This window comes from Gnatocerus cornutus, chromosome 10 (assembly GCF_029298725.1).
Source record: "Gnatocerus cornutus isolate USDA-ARS CGAHR chromosome 10, icGnaCorn1.1, whole genome shotgun sequence".
Classification (NCBI taxonomy): Eukaryota; Metazoa; Arthropoda; class Insecta; order Coleoptera; family Tenebrionidae; genus Gnatocerus; species Gnatocerus cornutus.
Window position 1 is genome coordinate 637,495 of NC_142242.1, and position 23,082 is coordinate 660,576.

At 34.1% G+C, this 23,082-nt stretch overlaps 1 protein-coding gene across 3 annotated transcripts in view; it reads left to right on the forward strand.

The window, feature by feature from the left end:
- LOC148166922 (lachesin-like) overlaps window positions 1–23,082 on the forward strand; it is a 76,774-nt gene that overhangs the window by 48,106 nt on the left and 5,586 nt on the right. Inside the window, exons 3-8 of one of the 3 annotated variants that reach the window (XM_088047369.1) lie at window positions 4,405–4,612; window positions 5,208–5,369; window positions 10,224–10,352; window positions 17,939–18,223; window positions 20,278–20,340; window positions 21,842–22,000. In XM_088047369.1, coding sequence (XP_087903495.1) covers window positions 4,405–4,612; window positions 5,208–5,369; window positions 10,224–10,352; window positions 17,939–18,223; window positions 20,278–20,340; window positions 21,842–22,000 — 1,006 coding nt within the window. The remainder of the gene's footprint in view (window positions 1–4,404; window positions 4,613–5,207; window positions 5,370–10,223; window positions 10,353–17,938; window positions 18,224–20,277; window positions 20,341–21,841; window positions 22,001–23,082) is intronic. The other 2 variants (XM_088047370.1, XM_088047371.1) reach the window with 2 other exon arrangements.

Below are 23,082 nucleotides of genomic sequence, written 5' to 3' on the forward strand. Positions count from 1 at the left end.
CATAACTCCGCCATTGTTCCAGCAGCAAAACGCGACAACAAAAACAGACCTGTCCCGCGATGATAACACCCACCCCCAAAGACTAACATTTTATTCAGGATCAACAATGGAACTTTATAAACTAACCATCAGCCGGCAAAAATTAACACCAAACCTCCGCTTTGGGTACTCTCAATTTTTACAAGTACTTCAAACTTTCAACGCATATCAAGTGGGAAACTTTTGTGTGTAATCAAATTTTATTAATGCAAGTTCGGGGATTAATTACGTGTTCATTGTTTTTGACATTAGAAACTCAATAGATATTGATTTTCACTGTTTGCGGCCATTCCTTTACTTAATTAATAATTTTCTATTGTGGTGTAAATGTGCTGCTGCTGAGCTTAAACCATAGCTAAAATATTTAATAATACCTCCCGGATAACATAAGATCACTATTAAATAACAAACAATAAACTTCATGATAATTTATAGTAACAAAACACTTTCGAAAAATTAAACTGTCAATCGGATCTTCCTTCATTAAAATTTTATCCAAGGTGCTGATTAATTAATTTTTGTTTGTTTGAGGTTATTTTTAAAGACAATAATCAACTTTCCTTTGTTCAATTTTTAATCTGATTAAATTTTTCTCTCAACGGAGGAAATTTTCTTTAATAAAATCAAACTTAATCCAATTGGTCATTTATTAAAAGTTTGATTATTAAAAACTTCAATCTACACGCATTAAAATCAAGAGAATATTATTTGATCGATACATAAATATAGTTTTTTTACACGGTCCAACTATTTGCGCAATTAAATTTTATATGTGTAAACGGGGCTTAAGTCCGAAATGGTTTAAAAAAAATTCAAAATTGTAATGATTCTATCGGCAATAGCATTTTTTATCCGCCCGTCGTAGAAATTGAAGTACATACTTGTTTTCATTTAAAATCTCTCTGCAATATCGTATTCATTTTAAATTTATGAGCATCATACATCACAGTAAAGAGAAAAATTGCGGCCATCGAATTACACGAAAACTCAATATGGTGTTCATAAGAAAATAAAGTTAACAGTCATAAATCAAAGACGTGTCTGTGCCAGAAGTCACATTAAATTTTCTTTAACTATCGTCCGCATTGCTTCAATTAGATATGCTTATATTCTCATTTCATTGTTTCTAGGAAGAATTCGGTCATTTTTTATGAGAAAAAACGTCAGCACATGTTGCATCGAACTCGGAGAATTGCTACATCTAGTTTTTTATTCTTCGTCAATTTGGGAATGACAGTTGGAGATTTATGTTTAAATTCAATTTAGTTACGTGTCATAATGCGCGAGAGGTCATAAGCCACAAACACGCAATTCTGCAATGCAATAAAGGAAACCAAAATAATTAATTCTATTAATTCCGCTATTGATATGGACAAGTTTTTGAATACTTCATCAAACGACTTATTAAAATAAATGTACACATTGTTAATTAAATTTGTACGGGCTAATCAACTGTAATTATCGATGGTCATATGGATGATCTAACAAATATAACGATTCGTTTAACAATGTCACTGTGATAATAGAACACGAATTTGGAGACCGACAATTGACACGCTGTATTGATTTGGAATAAGATATCCCTCCATCTTATTTGTATTCAAATTAATATTGCGGCGAACGTCATTGAGTTGCAGCTGTAGGAATAATTAGTGCACCGAATGTGTGTTTTAAATTTAACGCAAGCGAAATATCAAGTTTGTCATTCTATTAGTTCATGAAACATGTAAATGGAATGGCATTGTATGTTGACATAAACACCGAGAGAATTTCACCTGGTCTAAAAATTTGTAAAATTTATACAAGTTTAGTTCAAAAGTAATTAATTTAAATAAAAACGTAGTAAATTTTCACGCGTTGGTAAGAAAATCAAACGATCAGATTTAATGGAAAGTAATGAAAGTGGAAAGCTCTTAAGAGATAGTATCGAGCAATTAATTTAAAGCAAGCGATATTTTACTTTCTTGTTGATCTAACGTCGCGTCGTCGTGTGTGAATTTCGTAAAAAATTGTGTTATTTTAAGTGTCCCTCAAGGCTAATTCAGATTCAGCATTGATACATTATTGAATTGACTGAAGTCGGCAAACGTGAAACGTAACTCAACATTAAGAAATCAAATAATTCCGCTTAAGTTCGCAGGAATATTGAGACGGAAGAACGATCACTTCTACCACGCAGGAAATAAAATGTTTGCAATGATATCCTGCGGCAAAACATACATTCTTATACTTATTTACATTTATATCTAAAGTCAAGTTTATTATAAATATTCAGCAGCAATTGCAATAAAACGTGGTGCAGTAAATCTTTCCGCATGCGCCAATGTGGATTTAGTTTACAGTCATTGCGTTATCCCCCAGTTACTGAAATTCACCACAGAAATTTTGTGGGGTTGCCCATCCGGGGATTTCGAAACAAAATGTGTTCGTGTGGCTAATTTTCTTAAAATAATTATGCAAAAGTTGAACTCTTGTCGTTTAAAATCGAATTCTCAGGCAAAAACTTGAGCATGACAAATGTATCAATAGAGGGCCTTCCGACGTGGAAGGATAGGCCAGCAGCTACAACTCATGTTCTAGACAGTTTCATTGCTATTATGGGTCGAAGAATCGCGAAGGGTTTGCGGCTTCTGCTTTCATTCTATATAAATATTAACGTATTCCAACTCACACAACGCCGACTTAATGCACTCCGCAAACTTGATCCAACACAAACTTTAACCCAACTAATTTATTAATTATAATTAGTTATAACTGCATTTAACTGCATCCGTTGGTTAAATAACGACAGAATTACCTGCACAACTTTGCGTTTTCGAGATTCTTCACACATAGCTTCTATCCAGATTTTCCCTCTACATTAACAGGAAACTCACGTACTCTTCTTTTTAATTACAATTTCAAAAAACGCCCGATTGTATCTTTAATCGCGATCGCTTACCCTGTGACTATTTTCTCCAACATTAATTCTGTTGAATTATAGACTTATATTCGGGCAAATTTAAAATTCATGCCTTGTTGTCACGATAATACACTTTATTTGCTCGACACATCTCTGATTACACAAAAAACTTTGTGGAAAGCGTTAAAATATTCTATACATACGCATTTTGCAGACAAAAACCATAATACTTGGTGTATTTTTCAAATTCAAATTTTGCTGTCATGAAAATGCGCTCCATTTGTTCGATGTACTCGCCAAATAGAAGATAAACAAAGAAAACTAACTAAATTAACCAAAATTTAACGGCACTAATTGGCAAATATTTGCTAAAAATGGTGGATGCGTCGAGCAAAAAATCAAACAAGTTTTTTTTTTAATTCTGTTTTTATATTTTATACCTTTGACAACTGTTAATTCTTCATATGTTCAACTATATTCCCTCCACGCTTTATAGCATCTCGTAACTTAGCCATCGACTATTGGAACGACTGTTATTAAATTTCCAAGGATAATTTACTCGAATATTAACTAGAATGTAAACTTGGCGGCAATTGGCAGATGTCACGTTCGTTTTGCTTGGCGTTAATTGTTATTATCTTGGTTGGGATGTCAAAATTTGCAGTTGTTTTTATCAAAATACAAAACAAATGTTGGTAATTTTTTTGTTGCGCGGATTATTGATTTTTGCGAATGGAGGATTTAAATAAATATATTATTATGGTGAAAAAGTCGCGCAACGTTAAAACAACACGATAACTAATGTACATTACGTTTAGTTTTTTATTTGTTGCAGTGCATTAACTAAACAAAAATAGTAGAGTCGAACTCTTTAATTAGAAGTTTATTTGCGGGTTTTAATTAGAATCAATTCCGTTGGGAGTAGTTATGTTGGTAGATGACAAGTTGTCATTATTTATAACTCTGTTAATTCGTGTTAAACGTTTAATGTAAGTAAAATAGGTTCCTCAGTAGTTCGAAATTAACATAATGAATAATGGGAAGTGTTTGCGGGTTATGTCATAGGGTAGCGAGGGTTAAGAGCGATCGTGTAGGTTGATTTGATTGCTTTGGTGCATTACATTGCAATTAGAAGATATAGTGACTATCAAGCGCCTGCAGGAATATATGAATTCCTGATCGTACTTAAGGGAGTTCTGAATTGACATACATATTTATTTATTTATCCGAACACAGGTTGTAACTTTATTTAAAACACATTCCTCATCAGTTTTGCTCAGGTTTATATTGGTTCAGAGGCTGTAACATCTGTTCTTTTGAACTTCTGTTGTAACGTCAGATGGTCGATGCGCAGCTAATCTGCATTACATGACGCGATCATGTTGGCTCGTGTCCAACGTCTATCTACTTGGTGTCTCGAAAATATAACTTTATACCATCGCTTACATATATTATATTTTCAGGTTGCTTGGATACATATAGACCGACAAATGATTTTGACAATTCACCGGCACGTCATATCCAGAGTGCCGCGATTCAGCGTGTCTCACGATAATGCCAAGACGTGGCTTCTGCACGTCAGTAGTGTACAAAAAGAAGATCGGGGTTACTACATGTGCCAAGTTAACACAAATCCCATGATTAGCCAAGTAGGATATCTGCAAGTAGTTGGTGAGTTATATCTACTCATTTAATTAATTTTTTGTACTGCACTCTAGCGAGAAGCTTATAGCGAAAGTCCGCTCATATGGTGTTTGTACTGTAAATAACTATAACTGTTATTGTTGCCTCGATATTGATGCGCCAGTTTCGTGCACGTTAATATTTCCCAGAGAAGCCGAAGTGGGACATAACAGCAATTTTTGAAATTTTTAACATTTATACTTTCCAGTAATTCGAGATCCGGTACGATTTATTGTATTGCTCTCTAGAAAGCTGTTCAACAAACCACAACTAAAATAACATAATGCACTTTACATTAGCACCTACATAAAGGTACATTAGTAAAATAGTACTTTATCATGAAAATTACAAAACGAAATCAAGCTCTCAGTATCTTATGGCAGCATCCGAACCAATTCGAATTGATTTTTTAATAGTCCCTACATTTATTATGTGGAAATGTGGAAGGGTTTTAGCGCAAAGATAAAAGCTTAGAGCTAAACGAGGAGATAAAAAGGGGCATCACTCTAGCGAAATTGATTTCACGCACGTTACCCAATTGAAAATAAATGAGTGTTTTAATTCCATCGCATTCTTATTACAGTTCCTCCAAATATCATTGATGCAGAAAGCACGCAATCTACAGTAGCCGTTCGTGAAAACCAGAATATAAGCTTGACGTGCAAAGCAGACGGTTTTCCCACGCCTAAAATCATGTGGAGAAGAGAAGATAGTCAAGCGATTTCCGTCGAACGTCGTAAGAAAGGTAAGCTGCCAAGTAAATGGATATTTTGATTACTATTTGTAATTAGAACCCAATTTAATTAAAGCATGCTTGGTCAGATTTAGAAAATGGGAAAAATAATGATAGAAAACAACGAAACAAGTTTCTTAACTGTTTATTATATCTGCTCGTAAAAGAGGACACCACACAGCTCGTAAATCCATGACTGCTGACATCCTGATTTAGATTTTTTTTATTTATTTTTAATGCATAACAAGTCTTAGCACAAAAAATATTTTGGTGGATGCGCCAAAAGTGGAAATCCTGGCGTGGAATGTTGTAAATAAAATATCTGAAAAACACGTGTACGGTTTAAGCTTGTAGTCTTTTAATTAATCCAGTGGAAGTGGTTGATGGAATTCGAAACGGTGAACTACTCCTTCGCATAGGAATTTACTACGCGTTGTCAATATTAAGCAATTCGATTAAGTCGCGGCGTTGGTAAACCATTTCAGATTTATGTGGTTCTTGCTAAGTTGACATTCTGTGCGCGGACGACCTACGAACGAAACGACACTCTCGAGAGCCTTTTGCTCTCGTTTATCAGCTTGCCTTGTATCAGTTGTTGTGTGTCTTTTACGGGTTATTTTTTGTTAACTTTTTTATTGTTTCTGAAAATATGGCATCGTTGCGATAGTAAGTACAGTGTGATTTTAAATTCACGACGTTTACTTCGGTCTTTATATAACGTTAGAGATTTATAGCATTGGCAACCGATGCATTCTGAAGGGTTTCTTCAGTTTTATTGCTCCATATTCATTTTATCAAAGTGCAGCGGTAATTCTCAAAACAAGACAACCTTTACAACTTGAATGTTAAAATCATATTCAGTGTCATATCAGGAACAATCTTCGCTGAAATTATATTAAAATTACCAAGAGTGAATTTCAAAGCGACTTACTTTATCATCGTCTTTTGGCGTAATACGGCGTTTAATTTACTTCCTAGGCTGCTAAAGGAAATGAAATTGCAAATAGAACCTTAAATTGAACTCAAAATTTATTAATAATTAGATACTGTTAACACACCTACCGAAACTTTTCATCTTTTTTATCTACTCAAATTATTCATAAAAAGTAAATATAAATTACGCAGACTTTGCACATTAACCCTGCTAGTTATCCACTATATAAATTAAACCACGTTACTAACATAGAAGTTGCCACACCGCATTAATTAAGTAAACCCTCTAAGGTGGTAGTTGAAACGTATCAGGCAATTGTGCTTTAGATTGGGTTGGGAAATTTTGAGAAGTAACTATATCATAATACTCGTAAAAGAGAACGTTTTGTTTGAGAAACTTTCCTTTTGTTAAGGTCGTATTACAAATTGTAATCCAATGCCACAGGTTGGTAAAATGTCAAACATAGACCAAGGGAAGTCATTACATTATCCAACACAAACAGATTTCTCACCTTTTGGCGAAAGTCCACATCTCTTCCCAGTTTAATTTTATACGAGAATCATATCTACATTTACTGCTAGCCAATTTTACCACTGCACGCTCTTAGAACGTTTATAATCTCTGTGCTTTTCGCGGCCTTATTTTGAGAAAATATAAAGAATTCGCCACAGTCGTCCTGACAGTTAGTCTAAATTTGCATAAAACTCAAAGCTCCAACTGCAGTCTGCTGATTCTAACGCAAATACGGTTCTTATATTTTACCATATAATAAATACCCATCGCATCGGACTATTGTCTTTCTTAATGAAATTCCACCCACTGGAAATTAGCTTCTCTATAGTCAGTTGGAACTAGGATTCGCAAATAATCGTTTGGTAATGAATGAATAAAACACTCATCGATTTTATTGTATAAAAGATTTTGTTACTAATTTTAGAACTTCGAGGAAAAGATTAACAAAACTTGTTAAACTTTAAAATTTGTGAAGTAGGCGATCCATATTTGTGATACGACCTCAACTATCTTAAAAGTTCAATGACCATAACTTTCCTTATCCTTTTCAAAGTTTACCAGGAAAACGTTGTTTGAGTAATATAAATGAAATGAGTACAAACTTTACGTAATTAATTGTCAACGTGTCTAGTTAGAGGAAAGATGTGTCATTTAGACCGTTGTCCCTTATTACGACATGTCGAAAAAAAAGACGTATAGGATAGTTTGTGAGATAGGTTTGACTGGCCAAAGTGCGGAAATGTTAGTGATGAAGTTATTAAGAGAGGTCGTTGAGAATATCATTGAGTACCCTGGGGGGTTGTAAACTTCCTAATGGATTTCTATCAATAATTCCTTGTTTTGGTTAGATGACGTTTGAATATATATGTATGTATGTATTCTCTAACATGTGCGAAGAAATGGTGGATGCGCCAGGATAATTAATTTGTGCGAGGAGTTTTATCAAATCAGAGTTAGTCGCTTCTAGTAAAAATTTATAGTGAAAAGTTTTGTCGTGGGTGTATAAAGTAGACAGTTGATGAACATCTTTGTAAATAGTGCAGTGATACAGTAGCTTTCCGAATCGTTTGCAAGTTTATTGAGTTGCAGTAAAAATAATGCGATACTGGCATCAGTAGCTTCGCTACAATGGGATGCTATCAGGTGCTGGGGTGCGAAGCTTACAACCCCGCTTGCCTGGCCTGTTAAATATTGCAACAGCTAATCTAGCACTGGGGTTGGTGGCAGCAAGCATGCGCATTCCAAAATTCCATACCGCGATATCAGTTATGCAGAGAGAGTGTGGAAGATGCTGTTAGTCAAACTTACTTAATTGTCAACAAAAAATGTTTATAAAAACATAAAAAAAACGAGGTGAAACCCAACTGGAAATATATTCTAATTCCGTCGACAACGTTTCCGTGTTAACATTTCAGGTTTCCATTTGTGTAATATTCTTGATTTATTTGCGAATATTCCAACAAAAATGATATGTTGCTATTATAGCATCATCCTTTTATGGGGTGGGATTAGTTTGTCTGCGCTCGACTGTGTTAGGATTAATATTATACTCGCCTTAATTAGTTTGATAAAATGCGACGTGCATTCACGCTCTCACGTACAATGCCAGCTACAACTGAACTGTTTTACACGTTCTTCGTCATGCAAACACAACATGAGAAACAATGGCCAATGAAAATTAACATATGCTTTGAATATAATGTGCTAATTTCCGGAGGGTATCTTCAACTGCATAAAATTATGTTTACCCACTTTAAAATTATGTAATTGCAATTTGCTTCACTCATGCAAAATGTTATTGCTTTTACAAACTAAAGCCACATTATTGCTAAACCGTGCTACAACATTATCAGTATTAAATATTTACACTATGACCCCAAAAACAATTCCACATCCTTTCCTTTCCTGACTAAATTAAACAAATTATTTCCCCGCAACTGACAGTAACCAAAAGTTTTCAAACTAGGTAACGAGGAATCGATGAGGTCAAACTTATAATTTCATAACCAGAATTAACCTCATCAAGCCATAATAAATAACAAAATTCTTCTTATTAAAAGTTGTGTTTTATTCTCACACTTTCCTCATTTTTCACTCTACAATATTTATCAGGCAACCCGCTCTTGTCACCGACAAACCTTTCTTATCCTTCTAACCGAAAAAACACGCCTATCAAACATGTAAAGGACAAATTGAATGACATGTACGTGAATTCAAAACAGCAGCAAAAATGTTGACAAAATGTTCAAAGACTGATTGATTTAAATCACCCGGCGCATTCACCATTTCAATGTTTTTTTTATCCAGAACTAAAACTGTGGAAAAAAAATTCCAAAGATGTTGTCTTAAAATATAAAACCTACAATTTACATTTATCGAAAAAATTAAAAAATACATCTTAAAAGGTTGCAGGCTGTTTATATTCAGAATTATTAACAATTTAAATTTTATGTGAATAAACCCCAATGTTGCAAAAGTTGAAATTGATTTGGTTCTCTACAGTTTTTATTACCACCGGATTTGATTAATATTTTTTTTCTACCGTAATTGGTGAAAATAATATTCAACTTTTCGTGTTATTTACAATTTAAATATTATTCGAATAATTTCGAACCGAGTTCAGTAAAATCTGAAATTAAAGCTGCCAAATTTTTTTGTCAAGAACATCAGAATTAGCTGAAAATTCTTTACTCCAGAAATTTTTATTGTTTAAAAAGCTATCGCTACGAAAACTTTAAGTTCGCTTAAAGGATCTTCAGAGAAAGCGCTCTTGATTGTATCATTTAACTTTAAAAATTAGACTGGAATGATTTCTTTGTCTTAAGGAACTTTGAGAAATATTTTGCGCGCATTGTCTTAAAATGAGAAAATTAATAAACATATTTGAGTAACCGTTGTGAAGTTTGCGGGAAAATTAATAAACACATCAATCCATGCTGTGGTGTTTGGGGCACAACAGTTTATTTATTAAGTACCCAAAGTCATGTATTTATGATAATTTGGTGGCAATAAATCTCGCAGGGTGAAACGTTTATTATAACAAGGATATCGTCGATTCAGATTAGATAAAATACGAGCTACTACAATAAATTTATTACCTTCATCTTCAAAAATTCATTGTCCATAACAACAAGCAACGAAAATTTCATTATTTGAGATGTAGTACGTAACCTGTGACCAAAACACATTAAATTTTCATGTGGGAGTAAAAAATTCAAACATGTTTTCCTTGGTAAATTTGGAATTTTCTATCAGTGCCATGGAAAAATTGCTTTAATGAATTTTAATACATGCACCCTTGACTTAAAGAGTACGTTTGGGAATTTGATTTCTGTAACATTTCGTACATTCGCAACGAAGTTTGAGGATGATTTTTTACTATTCAAACGTGTTGTTATTATGGTATTTATTTATTGCAGTGAACGTGTACGATGGAGAGCAATTGAATCTCACTCGTATCAGCAGAACGGAAATGGGCGCATATCTTTGCATAGCTACAAATGGAGTTCCACCATCTGTAAGCAAACGTATCATCGTGGACGTAGAATGTAAGTAAATGTTGGCTATTTCCTTAATAATTCGCAATTATTTACGTCGTAAAATTTTTATGGCAAAGTATTGGAGGCATCTGAGCACTTATTTGGGCATGTGATCGCATACGGAAATAAATACCGCCATTATCGGAAAAAGTAATGTATTCGGGACAAACTCGATTATCCGAAATTGGAGATTATCCGAGAGATATTTCGGACTGTAACTCTTATTTATTTATATACCGCGTGGTGAAAAATGTAGAGGTAGTCTTAGTATAACGTAAAAACAATTTGAGCACGGAAAATGTTAAGATTGCCGACTCAGAACTTTATTGAGAGTCCAATTGAGAGAGCACTCTCTGATCTGAATCGTTTTGTCGTGCAAAATGAGAACATAATTGTTTACTTAGAAATATTTAATATATAAAACGGGGATCAATCCGGGTATTAATTGAAAATTTTATGCCGAAAAAGCGATAGGCCGCCTTTCATCTAAAATGATTATGTAAGCTTGAACAAAAGGAAAGTAATATACGATTTTATTGCCTGAAAAACGAGCAGGGTCGGATAATTTGCATAATATTGAAAATGTTAGAAGGTTCTAGTGTTAATTGACGAAGAAAATGAAGACGGTTCGGGAAAAGAGAGAATTGTGTAAACACAAGATGCACTACAAATTAGGGCTGAATAAATATTTGTACTAAAATGTTTAATATTGTAAACGAAAAACAAACCCCATTATTTGTCAGTTAATTGGGTTCCCCGAATCCACGGAGATTTGATCGATAGAGTTTCGAAGTGGTAATAAAAGTTAAGTCGATTTTTCAATAGTAACATGAATAAAACAAATTTTACGGACGCGCATAAGTTTTAGTGATATATTTCTACTACGCCGTTATCAAATATCAATTTGTGTAATATAAGGCAAATTTACTATCCTATATTTCGCAGGAGGTCGAGTAGAAATTAGTTGAGGGCCGAGGAAAATTTATAACCTTCTTTGCTTCACTAGAGAGCTTATGCTACTTTAATACAATTGAAAAATATACAAAACATTAAGTTTTTACTCCAATTCAACATGTAATTCCAAATGTTCCATTTCAACCCACAAGAACAGACAAAATTAGTACAGTACTTTGTAAAATAAATTGTTGTGTCTGCTGAAATGTCAGCTTGACTAATGAATATATGTTGGACTTGAGAAAAATTTTAAGCAAAGAAAATAATTTACCGCGGCAAACTTTACTCTCTTATATTTGCACTTCGTTTTGTTCAATTTACAGAAAAACAAACTTGACATCATCGCAATGCTTGTCTTAAATGGACTGCAAACAAATCGAATTCGCGACATTAAAATCTCATTTATGCTCTCCCATTGTCACTAATGACACACATTCAACAAAAAAACACACCAAAAATCTATTCTCTTAAGTACATAGTTTGTTCAAAATCAAAACTTGATTACCTATTATCTTACCAGGCTATAATTTACTTGATAAAATACACCTGAGACCTTCTCCTTAACACGTAGGTAGTCCACTTTAGCAGTCTCGAGATGTAGACAGTCACGAAGAGGCAAGGCGTAAATCTGTTGAATATTTAGTCTCATTATGGTAAATACTACATTCAGACTCATGCTTAAACCACTTAAACCCTCATGTACAAAATTATTCTTTGCATTATTAAAATCAAAACGCATTTCATAGTGACATCTCCGCTGTCGATCAATAAATTAAATAATTATAACAAAACACATTTTTTTTATATTTGAAGCACCTGTAAAATAAGAGTGCCTTTCAATATTGCAAGACGTTGATAATCCCAACTGGATGATAAAAAAATAAAATTTCTATTAATGATAAATAAAGAAAGCGATCGACTGATAGAGTTTAGTCGAACCTTTCGTTGTGAGTAGAAACGTCAGATCAAATAACACGATGAGTGAGGCTACTGTCAATTTCTAAATGAATTGATCGCGAGCAAAATCTCAACCCAAGTTTTAACTTTCTTTTACATTGATCTTTTATTTAGAAAATTTTCTCTATGCTGCAATATATCATTTTTGTGCGTCTTAGTAATGAGAAAATCGAACAGTTAAAAAGAATCCATTAACTCGGCAAGTACCATCATAAATGTTGCTTGTGTCTACCTTGATAACATGAGGGCATTGTTGAAAACCATTTCGTTTACTGTGGTGGTAACCGTTGCTGTAATCATAGTATTGTACATTCAATTTAACACATTGTATATATTTGAGCAATGAACGATGTCTTTATGTCGCACGATCACCATTTAAATTTAATTGAAAACTAGAATGACCCAGCTAGCGTGTGTTTCTAATAATGTACGTAGTTGCCGCTTATTTTTTTAAATGATGTCGTTTATGCCTAAAATTGATCAATTCGGGTTCAATTTTTCTTTTGTACGGGACACATTGTTACCAAGTTATTGTTTTTGTTTCCCTGAAGTTAGTCTTAAGGATATAAAATTATTCAACTTTATCCGTCATATTTTCTCAAAAAATTGCTTTTGAGGTTTTAACGACAGTTCATATGTAAGTTATTAAAACCCCTCTTATGGGTAAGATAAACAACTACTTATTTATTATATACCAGTAAAGACAATAAAATAAAAGAACTTACCGCGCAATACCGATCCAAGATAGTTTGAAAATGAAAATTTTTTAAATTTCTAGTCTTGGCTTTACAGTTTAGCGATTTGGTGGAATTAATAAACAACTCAACTGTAGCAATTTGCCAAAATTTTATTGCTATAACACTGAAAATGCTATTTAAAAAAATATATCAAAATTTTTAGTTTTTTTTAAATGATGTTACTTGCATTACCATTTTGAAATTTAGCACAGTTGAAAAACTAGTTGAATTTAATAACATCTCCAAATGTTTACGACTGAAATTTCTGAATTTAAGAAAAATCGTAATGAAAAAAGTTGTTTGTTTTATCGGAATCTATTGAACCATCCCTTAATTATTTAAATGCACTAATTTCTCTTACGCCCTATATCTTGACTAAAAGAATATAACTACAGTCAGAACAACCAATTTTTGGTAGCAAGTTTTTTCCATTTTTTTTCCATTTAACAAAACACTTTTTTCTCGGAAACGGTAATGATTTGAACACGAAATCTGTTGTTGCTCATTTTCATTATTAATTCCAAAGGTCGATCGAAATTCGGATTCATTGCAGCGACTTGAGCAATATTACAGTCGCTTGACGCATTGGAATTTTAGTTTTTGTTGTTTTAACGTTGATTTCTTCCAAACTGTGCTAGTCTCGAACCTAATTAATAAAAAAAGAAAGGAAATAGCGAGTGCTGTCGCTTCTAGAACCTCGAAATAGTGTCGACTCGTATATTAGCCAACAAACGGGAAAATACTTTCGCCCATAGAGATATCTGAAATAAGTGCTTAGCCTCTAATATAGGAACCGAATGAAACAAGCTTAGGCAGCTATTTTGGTAAGTTAGTCCTTTCACGTGAGCATTTTATTTAACGGCAGACCTAGTCCACCGTAAATAAGATGTGTAGTTACGGTTTCTTTTTCCGATAAAGTGAAATTAAAACAGTTCTTGTCGTTGCAACTGCAACACGGTTAATCTCAATCATGATTTTATTGACGACATTTCTCATATTACCCAGTATAAAAGCAATGATGCGTGGAAATATCCTGGAATTACGTCAATTCATTTTATCGCCTCGTAGGTATACACAGCAAGATATGGTTTTACGTATTTGAATTTTATACGAAATCGTTATGATTCAGTAAAGAGGTAATAAAACAAACAAAACGTATATTCTCTGGTAACGGTAAAGCAATGCACTAGTCAATAGGATATATACACTGATATGTAACACGTCTAATGGCTTGTAAGCGATAAGTGACGATATTGAAAATCGATTTTATTTATATATTTGTGTGCATTTCCTTCAGTTCGGGCGTCTTTTGCAACGAGATTTTCTCGAGTCTTCTTTATAACTTTTGTTAGGACATTACGGGAAGATTAACGCTACGGTAGTCACAATATGTGCAAAACATCATTCTACTTTTCAATTGAGTATTTTTGAGGCGGTGCAGCTGCATCAAAATTAAAATTTATAAGGGAAAAACGACTAACAAATCCCAAATCGCGCCTGTTTCATAGAATTGGAACTAGATTTGATTAAGACTGACGGATCAAAAGTTTAGACACTCTGTTTTCCTAATGTAATAAATCTATTAAATAAAAAGATCATAATAAATTCTGATCATAACAACCAAAAAACGTTTTCTCTTTCAGTCCTGACGAATTACTAAAATTTATTATTGAGGAGTTGGCATTTTTCCAGTCACTGAAACGGCATTAATAAACGGATATCTAAACGTAATAAATGACAAGCTGTAATTTGAGTGACAAGCGATAATATCATTAGGCATTTCATGAAAAGACATTTCGATGAGAAGTGTATAAAATGATTACGTGCAAATGCCTTGAACATGGTTCTTATTAATATTAATTACACACTTATAAATTATTCCTGGTGGAAGTGGAAATTTATTTCAAGTATTGCAAAGTTTCCTGAACAAGGGTCGCTTAGTTGTCCTTGGGGAAATAGCACCCGACACTGGTCCTTCGGGATGTAGGTGTGTATCTTGCATTCGATAATTTGCATGAAAATTTTGGTTACTGTTAAATGCAAACGTGGCTAATATTTGAATACAATAAAATCCACATTGATTTCACGGTAATTATCGAAGATAAATTACGTCTGAAGCAATTCATAAAGGATAATTGAATCGCTCCGTCAGTTTTGTAGATTTCTAATCGAGTTAAGTCAACTTGACATGGGATAAAACTGAATCATTTTAGGTATTCACAAATTAAATTAATTGTACATGGCGGTAAATAATATTTAGTGTGAAATTCAAAAAGTTCTCGCGTGACTGCCTAACAGGTGTATGTAAATGTTGGTCGATAAGTTAGCGCCTCCACCAAATTTTAAAGTAGTCGAAAGTTTAATTAAACGTTTCTTTTCTGTAACAATAGACAAAAATAGTGGAGATGCCTTTAACAATTGAAATTAATCCGAAAATACCGCATCGATTCAGATAAATGTCCTAGGATATTTCCAATTGTGTCTGGTAAATTTCCGAGCTCAAAACTAGCGTTCATCGGGACAATGATAGGAGTATTGCGATGATTCAAAAGCAGTATATTAGTGCATTCCTGGGTGGCGGCAAAATTTGAAACACGTCCAGTATTTCAAATATGACGCTAATGTAGTTCCTAGCTTTATTATTTGGACAATTGCACTATATAACACTGCAGTATATACTGACAATTCCAGAATACTTGGAATTTCATTGACTGACCAAAATGTGATTAATTACTCCTTGAATTTCATGATCTTGTTTTTCAACTCTCCTCTAATCGCCGCCACTGTAGAAACAAACAGAAAACAAACTCACAAAAAGCAAATATTTGGACAAAATTACTGTTGTTCAAACAGTATTAAAATCTACGCTAATGTAACTGTCTTTTCTGTTATTTTTAATAATTTCCCCCAGTTCAATTTGTCCAAAATCAAGTCTTTTTCATCCCGCTATAAAATATTTATTTTGGATTATATGCAAATTGCAATACAATTCATTTCAAATTAGCAGCATCCCGGAACAAAACATTTGTTACTTTCACATAGCTTTAAAATTTATTATGTTTAGTTTCATAACAATAAATAAAAACTCGCCATAATCAAAACAAATCGCATCGATCGTAATCTTTTCCGAAACGGGCCACTCATTCTCTAAGCAAAAATACTTATAAATTTCGAAATCGTAAAATAGAGCCGATCTGAGAATGTTCGAACTTATTTGGGATAATACTAAATCATGAAAGCGGCGGAAGACAGACGTTGTAAGTTGTAGAATGAAAACAGATTGCAGACGTTCATTGTTATGCTGAAACTTCGAGACATTTTTAAAGGAGCTATTTTTTTCAGTTACACTTTTTTCTATCGGTTTGAAACGGTGAAAAATGAATGCGCTCCACCTTATTAGTTCAAGCAAATTATATGAGAAAACTTTCGTCTCATAAAATCAAATTTGGTATTAATCTGTTGATGCACTAGTACCCTTTAAAATGGAATCGGAGAAAAATAGGTGCCATTACTCGTTTAACAAAGAAATATCTTCTACAGCAACCTTTTTTATCTTCAGAGATTGACCGTTTCGTTGCACCCTCCTTTGCATTGCCTCATCAATAATTTTGTAGTATTCGATTGAAGGTCTTGTATCGCTTATAATTTTAAATGTATTGCACACACGGAGGGACACTTGAACGATTTTAAATCATTCCAGATCGACAATTTATGTCTATACTTGCGTGAACTATTTTACCAAAGCTGCATCGAATATTTTAGATATCTTCCTTGTAAAGCGGGCAAAGTTGAGATATACCGTGACTTTCTTTTGCAAAAAGTAGCAACTAGCTTTATTCAAAACAAGATAATTTCTCCAAGTTTCTGGTATCTGAATGTGGATGATTGAGTTTTTTATGTTGTCGTGGTTAGCGTGAACATTTAGTATACAAACTCAGCGTTCCGGTAGTTTTGTAAAAAGCCAACAAATCCCTTGGTAACAGATTTACTTCGTCAGTAGAATTTCTTAATTTTTCACCTTAGACCGATTAGTTGTTGTCGCTCAAGGAAAACCGAACGGAGCATTTTACAATTCGCATTTTCTTTCAGGGAAACTGCAGGTGTCTAATCGAGTTGATCAGTCACACCCTTCAATAATCAGATTTATGAATGGATTCAACACTCTCACTAGTTTGTGTATATATGGAACATTTTCCCGAAATGGCATCTGAAACGCCGATATATCATGAAAATGAAAAACAACAGATCTTTGCTTTGCAAGTTCCCTCTTCGATCAGTTGCGAGGAAATTCGTTAACATTTTTCATTGTAGTGGAGAGTGGAAAGAAATATTGCCTAATTAATTTTAACTGAAATGCTATTTTTATAATTGCATGACTTAAGAGATTTTATTCACGCATATGCCTTTGTAAGTGTAAATGAATACCTGACGCAGCGAAGACGGTGATAAAATTCTTGCGTTACATTTCAAAAGAAAATTAAGATGAGGTTATCATCCCCTTGCGATTTTCTAGAGAACAATAAAATGTAAGATAATTTTTTAGCGGAGCTTCTTAAAATAAACTGCTTTATTTTTCATTGCACGGATTAATATTCATAATTTATTAATCATATTTTTAAAGTACACCTTAAGACTTTAATATCTCTGGAAAGTTTTCTTTATTTACTCCCGAGTTTTATATCATCGTATTAAACTTTTTTAGGCCTTTTCAAAAATAGGATCTAATTACACTTGTCAACAAATTTCGAAAAAAATTGCCATTACACTTCTTCAGCTCGTGTAGATATTTTCCGTCGCGTGTCAATGGTGGGATCTTTTTTAAATTCTAGACATGTGATAATGTTTGTTGCGGCAAGTGTCCGACATCAATACATTTTGTTTTCTGTATAGATTCGGGTTGTGATTCCTTTTCCTTTCGCATTTGTAAGTAAATGTGTTTTGTTACAGTTTCTCCGATGATTTGGGTTCCAAATCAGTTGGTTGGGGCACCAGCCGGCACGGATGTCACAATAGATTGCCATACAGAAGCATACCCAAGAGCCATTAGCTATTGGGTATACGACAACGTCATGCTCCTGCCTACGAAAAAGTACGGGACTGAAACGACTGAAAACAGCTACAGAGCGCACATGAAATTGTCAGTGCGAAACCTCCAACCCGGAGACTTCGGTAACTATCGATGCATCTCCAAGAATTCTCTAGGGGAAACGGAAGGATCCATCCGAATATACGGTAAATAAAATATATCTGCTTAACTTACAAACGAATTTGTCCATAGTCGTCCTGGTTAACGAGATCACTAAACCAATATCTTACTTTTTCGACGACAAACTTCCCAACTTAATTGATCTGGACGTTGATCAAGCTCGTTTTTTATTCTCGGGCCCAAAATACGGCAAACGAATCATTGAAACTACAGTTTGTTATATACATGCGGCATTTGCTAGAGAGCCGTTCGAGTTTTCTAATAGATGGTGCCGCAAAAATCGGAACCTTTTACTTAGCACCTTTTTCAAAACCAACCCCTGGCCTGTCAAGTCGATTATTTTTATGAATTCACAACAGACTGAGGGAAAGTATGATATTTGCGGGTTTTAACTCACAGCTTCTGGAAACTTATCGTGTCAAATCAATTGTTAGAACCTTTTTCAAAACAGTTTGGAAGCTGTCACGTTTGCAAGTTCATAACTACGATTTTTATATCTTGTAATTGAAACTTTATTGGATCAAATTTGAATTTGTATGTTTCCACACAAAAATGGTGGATGCACCAAATCAATAAAGTAAATAGTCAAAATTTTTAAATTTAATGGTTAAGAGTGAGCATGTGAATGTAATTCCATCTGTTTTGATCAATAAACCACATTTTATATTTTATATTTTCCGGAAAGGAGGAAAATTTTAGGACACTGCATCTGTTCATTTATATCATCATCAAATCATCATAAATATTATTCAGCAGCAGCAGATTTGTGTCACTATTCATAATTATACGTTGACACGAGAGGTTTATAATATCCCGGATTCATTATCAATGTACGATTTAGAGAAATGTAATAATAGCTCAAACAAAAGTCATTAAAACTTTTACAATTTATTTCTATAATTTATTTGTTAAGGATTAAGTGCACCTATAAAAAATATGTAAGTGTCCGTTGAATTCAGAAACGTAATTTATTTTGATAAAATGTTGTTCTCATCGTGATCTATAAATCTCCCTTGAGAAAACGCTCATATGCCCGTCTATCTAATATCTGTTACGAACGAGAATTTAACTTGTAACTAAGAAGCCTTTCTAGCTTGTTTAGAGTACACGTAAATATAAATTCAGTGACTTTTTTCTTTACGCAACCACTAGATTTTTCACTAAAAGTATAGCGATGTTTTCTTTTTTCGGCTTATTTCCTCTGATCTTGTTTATATTCATAACGTTATATTTGCGTAAAATTCTCAACATTGCATCAACAGAGTAAAAACGTAATTAGAAGCGCACCAAGCATCAGAGCTTTCGTTATTAACGCTTCTAACTGAAAACCGCATTTTCCTGTATCGCGCATTTTCGCACGGTTAATAATTCAGTTACATATGAGCGTACATTGTATCCAATTTTTATCATTTTAGTTCACCGTTGCATCAGCGGATTATATTTGACTGACAATTAATTGTGTCTTCATGATTCTTAAATGGAAATTATGTTTCTGACATCAATCTAGAATCACTCACACGGAAATTTACATAAAAGACGACTTTAGTTAAACTTAGAAGTTCTGCAATAAATTATCGATAGTCATTTCACGAAGGAAATAAAAAATAAACACGCTAAATAGTCAATGCGGTTTGGTGGTGAATTTATCATTTTACTCCGGTATCAAAAATGGTGGATGCGCCGATTTAAAAGTATTCCCAGAACTAGTGAGCGAAAGGGAGTAATTTTGTGCTTGTTAAAACCGCAAATTATATTACATCAAACTTTTAGCATTTTTTAATTGTGGCAGTGACACAGGGCAATAGAAGTAAAAGGGGTATAAACAGTACTTTACCATTTTAATGAATTAAAATTAAGATGTAAATTTGGTAATTTTTGTTAATGAGGTAACAGAGTTGTGAACAGCGAAATTTGCATAATTTCGTCCTGGCGTTTATTTGGAGATAATGATCGGATTGTGTGCTTAAAAAATTATCCCGTTGGTTATAACGGACACATGCAAAACATGGGTTAGCATGTTTATTTTAAAGCTGTAAATTAAATTTTCTATAATAAGATTACGATCATTAACTTTTTGCAGAAATACCGATGCCGTCGACTCCTCCGCGTGCTACTGAAATGAAGAGCAATTCCAACAAAGAAAGTGAGTATAATGCATGTCTTTTAGAAACCGGTTGTAGTCGTTGACGCACGTCGCAGTTTGACAACTGTTGCTTCTAAACCGGTTTATAGTTGATCAAAGTTATTCAATAATCGGTCGTGGTTAGGAGTTGATCAGATTGTGATTTGGTGAACGGAATGTGACCAATGTAGCTAGGTTTTCCGTATTCATCGCTTTATTCCGGATGAATTTATGACGTTACTTAATTAGATGTTTCCAGCTCGGGGGCATTAATCTTGTGCGAATACTAATGGCATCGTCCGTGCGGACGCAAAAGCCTCCGCGTTTTAATCGCATAAAAACATAGTCGCTGTTACTTGAAATGTTTCATCATGTTCTCCACACGCAAGCGCCACGACAGTTTCATATAAATTTAAAGTTTCTTTCTCTTTTTCAAAATAGTACATTGTATTGTTAATAGTTTGCTCTATTTTATGTAGCTGATTCACATTCAGACTCCATACAAGACACTATCTCGTGGCAGAACAATAAATTCTTTCTACTATAAAACTTACATTACACCCTGGCTCAAATAGTGCGAATCAATTATATATCAAGACGATCTTTAAACATGTAAGAGATTTACCAAAGGTGCTTCCAAATCAACAAAACTTTCTCGATGCCAATCCAGACAACCCCTGGGATTGATTAATCATGCAATTACCGAACGATTCAAAAATGGCGATTACACTGAATAACTAACGACCTAAAAAGAGGTAAATGTGAGTGCGAAGGCGTAAATTTATTCGGGAGAACGCGCAATCAATGACACACCGATTCTGCTACACGCAAATCATGCGGTAGGGACACTATATATCTTACAAAAGGTAACGCGAATTTCACACAAAACAATTTTTATTTAAAATTAGAAGAAGCCACCAAGTTCTAATGCAATTCGTGGCAGATGTGTTACCAAATTGGTCTTTGAGAAAGTTAAGTTTTTTGTGTATGCAAAGTGGTATTAAGTGCGTCTGTGAGTTAAACGGGAATAAGTCAAACTGGAACAATTATGTAGTGTTTATGAGTTGGGTTTAAGTTTGAAAGTTGAATAGCTGGAGGTCGAGATATTTTGCAGTGTATATAGGTGGCAATGTATATGCAATGATGAATATCCTGGCAGAGAAAGAAGCAACTTCGGCATTACAATAACGCGCCGCTGTAATGGCCAAAGTTAGGGTTAAGACAGGGCGCAACTTATTCTCTGCGGTGATATTCAGCAACACAATGAAAGCATACTTTTTGTGAGCTCACCTTACGCGAGATGAGTATAACAGAGTTCAAAGTGTGTTTCTATTCTCGAGGGCAATCGTGCTAACTTTGAAGAACACATTGTGTAAGACCAATATCAGCGGTATATTTTGTTGGTGGTGCCGTTAGAAAATGTCCGACATTTGTCTGAAAGTTGCTTAATAACTTGGGATTGATGAAAAAGATTTTTAATTTCAATTTGAATGGGGGTGTTGACGGGTGGTTCTTATTGCAGACGTGGGGAAGCGCAACATCAGCAGGCCTCTTATTCAGGACGAAAGGCCGAAAGTAGTTATGGTCTCCTCGTCGGACAAGGACATCATTCAACCAGGTCCTGCTGTTGAAACCGGTTTGGGACTTTACACACCTCCAGGGCCACAAGGATCAGGTACAGGTCCTGGCTTTTCTTGCACTCGCACGCAATTGAGCACTTTCTGGGAAATTCTTTCACTAATTTTCACTTGAAACTTGAAAATTTTTGAACGAATTTCCTGTACCATATGCTTCACCACACTAAATGTTCTTTTTCTAGGCACAAACGTGTCTTGTAACAAAGGTTATCTATTTGTGACGGTGCAGGCGGTGTGTTATTGATCTAAGGAGAATTATCCATATTTCTAACCATTCGAAATGTTGCTTGTAAACCACTGTAATTTGAACCACCTGTTACGCTGACGTGCAGCTAAAATTTAATTCGACATTTTCAAATTTTCAATATGTGCCTCGAAAGAACGTGAAAGATCGAAATTTCTTGCACGTCCACACTAAACATATATCCTCCCTTAGATTTACTATAATGTGGGTCGGTTATACCCAACTTTCGTTTTGAGAGTACAGATGGCTAATAATATTAGACTTCCTACTCCATTTGTGTCGTAATAATAAATTCAGCCGCGATGCCTAATGTATTTCAACCCCAAACCATTTTCACATTAAATATTAATCCCATTCTCTAATTCGTAATGTTTACATTATTATGTTGCGATAAGTCCAATTATCATCCCATTATTTCGAACTGTTACCCAAATATATCAATGATATACGAACTCATAAATCACTAATTATTACCCACTAAACAAGTTTTACTTTAAACTTGATCCTCAATTGGTTTCGGTGAAACTTTGGTGTTAATTAGTGCTGAGGAAAACCACACATGGCAAAGCAAACTAAATAAAGCGCGACACATGTTTCAACAAATAAAATATCGCTGCGCCGGACAAAAATCAATTTTATTATTTCGTTTATATCGGTAACCCTAACGAAAACTCCTCATTAAATTACTTCAAAGCTCTCAAATATCGAAACAGGTTTTTCACCCGAACCCAAAAAGACGAGACCCAATAATAATAATTCAAAAACTATTTCGGATATCGACCTTCATACGAATACACTTTATGCTACACCGACGGGAAAATAGCACAAAAACGTGTCGCCCACATCTCGAAATTTTTTCAGCGTCCGAGTTTTATAGCTTAG